The sequence below is a fragment of the Corapipo altera genome, unplaced genomic scaffold (assembly GCF_003945725.1).
Source record: "Corapipo altera isolate COAL_440 unplaced genomic scaffold, ASM394572v1 113, whole genome shotgun sequence".
Lineage (NCBI taxonomy): Eukaryota > Metazoa > Chordata > Aves > Passeriformes > Pipridae > Corapipo > Corapipo altera.
The window spans coordinates 3186360-3194607 of record NW_020884895.1 but is presented as its reverse complement, the minus strand read 5'-3'; the positions used below and the strand labels follow the sequence as shown (position 1 = coordinate 3194607).

Sequence of the window (8248 nt, the reverse complement as noted above, 5' to 3'; positions counted from 1 at the left end):
ACTCTGTGGTTCCCTAGGGTCCTTGCAAGAGCACTCTGAGCCATTCTCTCTCCCACATGAGATGCCCTACGGCATGCTGCTTCCCCTCTCCGTGCTGCACAGAGAGCGAGCTGAAGTGTGCAGCTGCTCCCCTTCCCTCTCATTTACAAGAGAAGGATGTTAACCCATGTATTATCCCCCCCCCCGTGACAGCTGCCAGCTCTGGGAGCTGCTGGAGGCCCCGCACGCACCACAGCACATCTTCACAGCCTGCAGCATGCACAACACTCCTGCTCCCATCGTCATGGCAAGTGCTGAGCTGCTCCAGACCCACAAAAAACCCTGTAAGCTTTGATTTTTCCCTGAGATATCATTTCTAGGCCAAGCTGAGGCAAAGAGAAGTGTCCAAATGCAAGTGTTGGGTCAGTGCCACCAGCCAGGGTGATGCAGCTTGGCCAGCCCACCGTGTCAGACGTCAGTCTCGGCATGACAGCAGGTGAATAACAACAGCATGCACAGCACTGGGGCACAGGTGAACCTCCCCAGCCCACTGGCGACCACAGCAGCCCCAGGGAGACATAGACAGGCTCCATCCCACTCTGTACAGTGCTCACAGCAGTGTCAGGCATCAGGAGTGCATGTCTGTGCTCTGCACTGTCACAGCTTCACTACAGTGGCTCATCACAGCCACAAATAGATCTGGAGAGCCTGGTGTTGCCTTTTGGTGGAGTGCTGAGCTAAGGCATGTGTTAAACCCTTTAAACACAGGTCCAGCTTAGCCCAATGGCTCCATTCATCATCCTCACACCCCAGTGACCCCACACAGCCCAGTGATCCCACACAGCCCTCACCAGCAGTCACAGCACAGTCCAAGGGACCAGTCAGGGCCTGGGTATTTATCCCCAAATGCCCCATACCTTGAACTGAATTATCACGCAGAGATGAGGCTGGCTGGAGGGGCATAAACCACAAAGCCCTTACAGATGCTCTCAGGTCCCAAGTCACTGATAGGTGTCACCGTGACTTTAGCGTGAGTTTAGGTATTTGGGAAATAACCCAAAACCCAAGGAGATACCAGCTGGTGTCAGGCTGGCAGTGACCGTGCTCGACACAGCTGCAGCTTCTCAGACCTGAGGGCTGCAAAGGGAGAGGGTTGGCCTGCAGGGAGAGTGACAGGGGTGTCCTGTTTGGCTGCTCCCTAATCAGCAAGAACTAGACAAGATCTTGAGGATGGGTAGCACAGAAGAGGAAGGGAATGCTAGTGATGTTTCTGGTCAAAATCAGGTGCACCTTGGCTTAACCTGTGTAATGTCAGTCTGCCAAGTTGCAGGGAATTACAGAGGGGCTGGAGGGAAAAAAAGAAACACATCAGCAGAGACAGAGACGCTGGTGGAGACACCAGGGATCCTTGGGGAGAGGGGCTGGGAATACTGCCAGCACTTCTGCTTGCCCAAACTTAACTGAAGTCTCCGCAGGATGCTGGCGCAGGCAGATGGGGCTGGAAGCCCCTGTGGGGCTGGCTCTTACACAGATCCAGGACACGCATTGGTGTCCGCTGAGTTTCCTTTCGGCAGCCGGAAATAGCGGGGGCTCACAGCCTTGTGGGGGGGCCCGTGGGGGATCGCGCAGCAGCCAGCCCGCCGGGGATCAGGGAGTGGCGCCAGGCTCGCTGCCGAAAAGGAAACTCCCCGGATTGGAGGAAAGCGACTCCCCGGATTTGAGGAAAGCGAAACTCCTCGTGCCGCTGACGCCCTGCCTCTCTTCTTCCTCCACAGCGGCCGAACCCTCCGCGGGCTGCGAGCGAAGCTCTGCGGTCTCTGCGCGGGGACCCTCCTTACACGGCAGCACAGCAGGGCAGCGGGTTCCCGAGGGTGGGTATTGCTGCTCCAGCTTCTCGCTGCCATCCTTCTCCCGAGGGTCTGCTCGCGGTGGGACTTGGCGGTTCAGATCAGCTTGGGCCATGGGGGCTCAGCGGGATCCCGTCAGGTCAGCCCAGCCCTTCGCAGTGGAGCCCGAGAGGCTCGAACCGCTCCCCACGGGCGGGGATGGGGTACGCGGGGGCAGGCTCGGATCCCTGGCCACGAGTGGAGGCTGTCGAGGGCTTGTCCTTAGCCCGGAGTAAAATGTTGTTTGGGGGCCTGGGGGCGGTGGGGGCATGATGTGGGGGAAGGCTGAGGGATGTCGGGCCGGGAGCGGAGCGGGCAGGTCCGGGCATATCCCGCGGCGGGCATGGCCGTGCGGCTGCTTCCCTCTAGCGGGGACCGGGGGCTCGGCCGCCGGCTGCGCCCATTCCCGCACCTCCCTCCCGCACGCCTCGGGCCGCCCCCGCCCCCGCAGCACGTGGTGCGGGCGGGACGCGCTTCCGGAGCGGCGGCGGAGCCGCATCGGAGAGAGGCGGCATCGGGTGAGGCGGCTGGGGAGCTCCGTGCCCCGGTCCCGGAGCGCGCGTGGGGTCCCCGGGACGGAACCAGGCAGGCCCCCCACGCGTGTCCGCACCCCCGCTGGCCGAGCGGATGGGCCCGCGGGGATCCCGCCCGGTCCCCGGGCAACCGTGGCGCCCGCGGGCACCGCTGCCGCATCCCCGCGGAGGTGGCCCCAGGGGATCTCGCTGTCCCCCCGCTCTGTTCTTGGGGTGGCCAGAGCTAGAATGGGGGGAAGGGGGTTGAGAACAAGCAGCCCAGCTGGGCCAGCCGCCATTCCACCGTGGCACACTGGAGCTCTGGCAGGGACACAGCATCCTGGGGCAGGCGCAGGGAGGCGCAAGGAAAAGGAAATGAGTGTTTTGGGGACTTGCATTAAACTTTATTCCATGCCCACAGCATAAGATTCTCTGACTCATAGCAATGGGAAGACCCAGGAAGGAGTCCGCTGGCACATCATCCCCTCGGGCGGCCACAACTGCCTCCAAAACTGCCCCTGCCGCACCACCACCTTCCACTTCGGCCACTTGGGCCAAGGCCACGACTGCAGGCAGCCGATCCCAATGTGCTCCAGCTGCCAAGGATACCACCCCCAGTCAGGGGCGGGGAAGAAAGGCAGATTCTGCTCAGCCAAGACCCACAGCATCCTATGGAGCCCGAGGAGATGCTGGGGACCAGAGCAGAGCACCTCCTAGGAATTCCTCTACAACCCAGAGGAAGCTGTCTGATGCCAAAGCAGCTGCTGGTCTGGCCAGACCTGACCCATGTCCGCAGAAGAAGCAGCCTGGGGCTGACCCAAGCAGAGCTTTGGACCGGTTCCTGCCCCCTGTGGAGAGCCAGGACATCCCACGGGTGGAGAAGGAGACACGGGGCCAGTGGAGCAACCCCAAGTGGTACGAGATGCGGGAGAACCGCATCACGGCCTCCGTGGCCTCCAAAATTGCCAACAGCAAGTTTGCCAACGGCAAGACAGATGAGGTGCCCCAGTCCTACCTGAAAGCTGTGGTGAATCCTGGCCCTGGGGTGCAGACCCCGGCCATGTCCTGGGGAATTCGCAATGAGAAGGTGGCCGTGCAGGCCTACGAGCAGAAGGCGAGGGCAGTGGGCAAGCCAGTGAAGGTGGAGGACTGTGGCCTCTTCATTCACCCAGACAAGAAGTGGCTTGCTGCCAGCCCAGATGGAGTCATCAAGGAGGAGACTACGGGGAAGGACCTGGGGCTGCTGGAGGTTAAGTGTCCCTACAAGCACAGGAACAGGACGGTGCGCGAGGCCTGCAAGGACAAGGACTTCTGCCTGGAGATGGATGGGGACTCCTATGCCCTGAAGAAGAATCATGGCTACTTCACCCAGGTCCAATGCCAGCTGGCAACAGCCGGCTTCGAGCGGGCTGACTTTGTGGTGCACACCAAAAAGGAGACGGCCGTAGTCCCAGTCCAGTTTGATGCTGAGTTCTGGAGGAAGACGGAGCCCAAGCTGGAGAAGTTTTACTCAGAGGCAGTGGTTCCCCACCTGGAGCAGAAGGCAGGTGGCTCTGCCTGGGCTAAGGAGGAGTAGACCCCTGACTACCTACTTCACCTAGATACTTGCTTGGCCGCATAAACCCAGCTTTGACCCCTAGCATAGAAATTACATCCTTGTTAGCTGCTGTTCCTGGACCATTCACAGCCTCAGGACTGAAATGTTGTACCAGCAGGACCCTGCTTGGTAAGGGTTCCCACAAACAGTGCCTTCTTCCTGCCCTAGGCAGGTCAGTGCTTGACCCTCAGAGCCTTCTTGCCCTGCCCCCCTCACTGCACCCCCCGTCTAACCTAACAGCATGCCTGGTGTAAGCTGGCACACCTCTGGATCTTCAGGGAAAGCCAGTGATATGTCTGTGTTGGAATTAAACAAGCCTGAAATAGACTTATTTTGTGGAGAAAACTGGAACCATTAGCACCTCAGTTGCTGTCAGGACTAAATCGTAACTGCACTCCAGAGTGGAGACAGAGGCAAGGTTTGTCAGAGCCCAAGAGCGAAACTCATCTAAACAGTGATGTGCCTTAAGCGTCAGAGCAACAGCATGTGGACACCTTCCCTCCCTGAGCCATCGGACCTGCTGCTTCTGTGGAATAACCTATGACATTCCCCATGAGATGGCTGCAGCCTCTGGATCAAGGTTCCCATTGAAGAAGGTTATCCCCCCCAAGCCATGCACATCCTGAGGACCTTTCTGTAGAGCCATCCCTGTGCACCTATGCAACAGTGTGGGGAGGTGGTTGTCACTCTGTTAAATAAAAGATCCACTGATCTGGTTGTTCCCTGTGATTTTTGCAGCTTGGGATTTCCTTGGGGGGGGTGTAGTGGGGCTGAGTGGGACCCCCACACCAGGTCCCCTCCCAGCCACAGCAGAAAGGAAGAAGGGGAGCACTCGGGTCCTGGAGGGACATGAGACCTAAGGTCACCGAACTATGCCAAGGCCACCACTGTTATGGCAAAAGTATTTATTATATACATAAGACTCCAGTCACACTCCACAGGGCAAGGACCAGAATTTGCTATAATACAAAGTAACTATAATACAAAGTAACTATAATACAAATTAACTATAATACAAAGTAACTATAAAAACATAAAGCACTTTTGGGGCCCAGGCTTTCCACAGGAGGAGAGAGGCACAGGGACGAGCCTGGGGGCTGCTGTGTGACAGGGGGCTGTCCCACACCCTCCTCCCAGCTGTGGTCCCACAGTAACCAGATGTGCAAGTAGGAAAGAACCCAGTTAAGAATTATAGTCATGGGGACTGGCAGGTAGGGGCTGAGCTCAGTGTCACCAGGACAGGAGTGGGGTCTGCATCCCCCAGGGAAAGTGCAGAAGGCACATGGGCAGGGCTCTTTGGAGGGGCTGTGAGGAGGAGGTGGGATCCAACAGCTAGTGCATGTGGGGCCCCAGGAGATCACAAACACTAACACACCACCCACAGGGATCATGGCTGGACCACCCTCCTCTCCCCCACACACCTCTGGGATAACTGAGCTCTGTGGCCAATGTGATCCTCAGGGAGGACACGTGTGGCAGCTTTCAGGAGTCAGAAGTGTGAGGGGGGCAGTCCGGCCCTGTGTCCCAGCCCCTCCCCTGCCAGTGCATTGATTGTCTTCAGGTTAAAAAGGGGCCCCCAGCCGTCCTGCTCTGCAGGAGCTTCAGTCAACGAGGCGCTTGCGGGGCACTGTCCGAGCTCGGTTGGAGCGGCGAATCTCCTGCTTGGCATCCCGGCATCGCTGGCAGATGAAAATGTCAGGCACATTGGATTTGCGGATCTTGGCACAAGAGAGATGGATCCAGGTAGCGCATTCATTACATTCGATCATGGGCCTCCCTGCAAAGGGCTTCATGCAGAAGCAAGTGATCAGATCCCAGGCATCGTCGTCTGGTCAGGGAGAGAGATACACTGGTCAGAAACCACACTACCACCTGCAGGTCTGGCTGTGACCAGACTAGCCAGTTCCTCTAGGTGTTAAATGGGACAGCCCACCACTCACCTTCTGCTTTGGTGTTGGGAACTTCTGCAAATTCGACTGCTAAAGTTGCAAAAGGGGAAAAAAAAAGAGAAAAAAAAAAAAGGAAGACCAGATGAGCAAGGCAACCCTACACCCCATTTCAGGTCTGCACCACCCACTCTACACAATAGAGCTGCCAAAGGGCAGGTCAGCTCCCTGCCCTCTGCTCTTCAGTCCTCCTCAGGTCCCAAAGGTACTCCCCTTGCTGGGAGAGGCTTGGGCCATCAACAATCCCTCCCTGTGGCCAGCATGAGTGGCTCCAGCTGAGGGAGGGACAACGCTTGGCACGGTCTACAGCACAACGGGGCCCTCTGCACTCCCTTTGACACTCACCACTGAGCTGGGAGGTCCCTCTGCTTGTGTCTTCCCCTTTGCTTTGGTCCAAAGTATTACAGGAACTGGGGCTTTTCCTCCCTCCGGAGAAGGGGTCATGCTCCTTTAGCTGAGGATCCTCTCCTGCTGGCTTCTCGGTCCCCTGCGCTCCATACATCCAGTCTTTCTCCTCCTTCATCGGCTCCTCCAGGAGGGAGTTGGGCTGAGGGTCCCCAGACAAGTTGGGGGAAGGCTCCAATAGCTCCTCTTTCACAGGAGACAGCTGTCCTGCCAGTGCAGCCAGCTGTTTCACCCCATCCTGCTCTGCCCCAAAGTCCTTCCAAGCACTCAGTGGCACCCTCTTCTTCACCTCCTGCTCCAGAATGCGTTTCTTTGCTGGTGGTTTCTTCCGTTTGATTTGCTGGGGCCGGACATTGTAGAAGCCAGTGGAAAAGACAGGGCTGCTCATAAGCAGGCCATTGTCCACTACTCCCCTGGCCACAGCATTCCTGCTCTTCCTACTGTCCATTGGGATGTGGCAGTCAGAAGAGTGAGATGAGGTCGAGCTATCACTGTCCTGAGTGCTCCCTGTGCTGTTCTGGGGACTCATACTGCCTCCATGGGTCCAGGGCACATACTACAAGAGGAGAAGATGCAGGATTAGCACGGGATACTGCAGCACAGACATTCAAGGTAAAGAGATGGAGGCTGGGGCTGGAGGATGACTGTCCAGATGTGTCTATCCAAACTTCAAGGCCAGGTTGGATGGGCACCTAGGCAATGTGATTTAGTGAGTGGGACCCCTGCCCACGGTGAGGGGTTGGAACTAGATGATCTCTATGGTCCCTTCAAACCCAAACCATTCTATAATTCTTTATGATTAAGAGCTGGGTCTCCACATGGCAAAGAATCCAGGGGAACCAGTATCTTTGTAGAGGAACACCCTGCAAGCCCACTTACCTCTTCAGGGTAGGGGATGTAGCCTGCATAAGCCAGAACGAAGGTGCAGAACTGGTTGAAATCCTCCACAGTTCTCCGTCGTTTCTGAAGCGGCTGCAACAAACACCACGAGTGGATTAAACTCCCAGGATATCTCAACCTGAGCCGATACCACAGCTGGTGCCGGCAGCAGCCATGGACTGCCTGGCAGTTTTACAAGCACAGAATATCGAGGTTACTCAAGCATCCATCTTTCCCGTAACCAATCTTCACATCATCTGCCGAGGCAGATGCAGCCCTTCCCCTTAAACCCAGATCGCGAGAGGGGGGGGAGTCGGCGGGATGGACACACACGACGACACCGTGACGACATGCCGGGACACCCAGAGCCCGGCAGCCGCCGGCAGAGCCTGACTCAGAGCCTCGGGGCCCCGCTACCGGGTTATCCACCACCCACGGGCGGTGACTCCGGGCCAGGGGACTCTCTCGGGGCAGCTGCCGGTGCTCTCGGGACTCGGTCCCGCGGGGGGAGCGGCGGGAGGGGCGGGCGCCGGCGGCAGCACCGGCGCCCCCCGGAACAACCGCGCACTCCGGCGGCCCCGGGGGGAGCCGGGGTCGGTCCGCAGCGCTGGCCCCGCGGCGGCGGCCGGCGATGGGAGGGGGTGTCGGGGGCGGCCCCCCCGCGCCGCCCGTCCCCGCGCCGGGCACCTGATGGCTCCCAAGATGGCGCCGCGCTGCCGGTCCTGCCCCGGCCGACCGGCCTGGGGGGGACCCCGCCCCCCGCACGGACCCCCTGAACCCGCGGCACCCGCGCCGCCACGGGACCCCCACACCCCCGCACCGGTGCGCAGCACCCCCGCTCCCCTTCACGCACACACGCGCGCACCCCGGCACCCCCGCAGCCCCCAGCACAGCCGGCCACACCGCCGCCCATCCACGGGGATCCCGAGTGCCGCCGCCGCGCCCCCCCGGGCAGCATCCCCCGCCCGTGCCCACAGCCGCCCCCCGAGGGCTCCTCTCCCACGCACAGCCCCCGCGGGCACACACGGTGCCGCTCCCCCCCCC

At 59.5% G+C, this 8248-nt stretch overlaps 2 protein-coding genes across 3 annotated transcripts in view; one reads left to right on the top strand and one right to left on the bottom strand.

The window, feature by feature from the left end:
* Positions 1-1600: 1600 nt before the first annotated feature.
* LOC113949301 lies at positions 1601-4691 on the top strand. Of its 2 annotated transcripts, none has more exons than XM_027647683.1 (2): positions 1601-1850; positions 2799-4691. In XM_027647683.1, exon 2 carries the CDS (start codon positions 2823-2825, stop codon positions 3951-3953), a length of 1131 nt encoding a protein of 376 aa, XP_027503484.1. In that variant the 5' UTR covers positions 1601-1850; positions 2799-2822; the 3' UTR covers positions 3954-4691. The 2 variants fall into 2 exon arrangements, with proteins under 2 accessions (XP_027503484.1, XP_027503485.1); XM_027647684.1 differs by lacking the exon at positions 1601-1850 and adding an exon at positions 2332-2383.
* A 173-nt stretch (positions 4692-4864) lies between these two features.
* LOC113949149 (PHD finger protein 13-like) overlaps positions 4865-8248 on the bottom strand; it is a 3799-nt gene continuing 415 nt past the window's right edge. Inside the window, exons 2-5 of the mRNA XM_027647373.1 lie at positions 7205-7297; positions 6266-6881; positions 5915-5953; positions 4865-5802 (exon numbers count right to left, since the gene is read on the bottom strand). Of these exons, the coding sequence (XP_027503174.1) occupies positions 5576-5802; positions 5915-5953; positions 6266-6881; positions 7205-7297 (975 nt within the window). The 3' untranslated portion in view covers positions 4865-5575. The remainder of the gene's footprint in view (positions 5803-5914; positions 5954-6265; positions 6882-7204; positions 7298-8248) is intronic.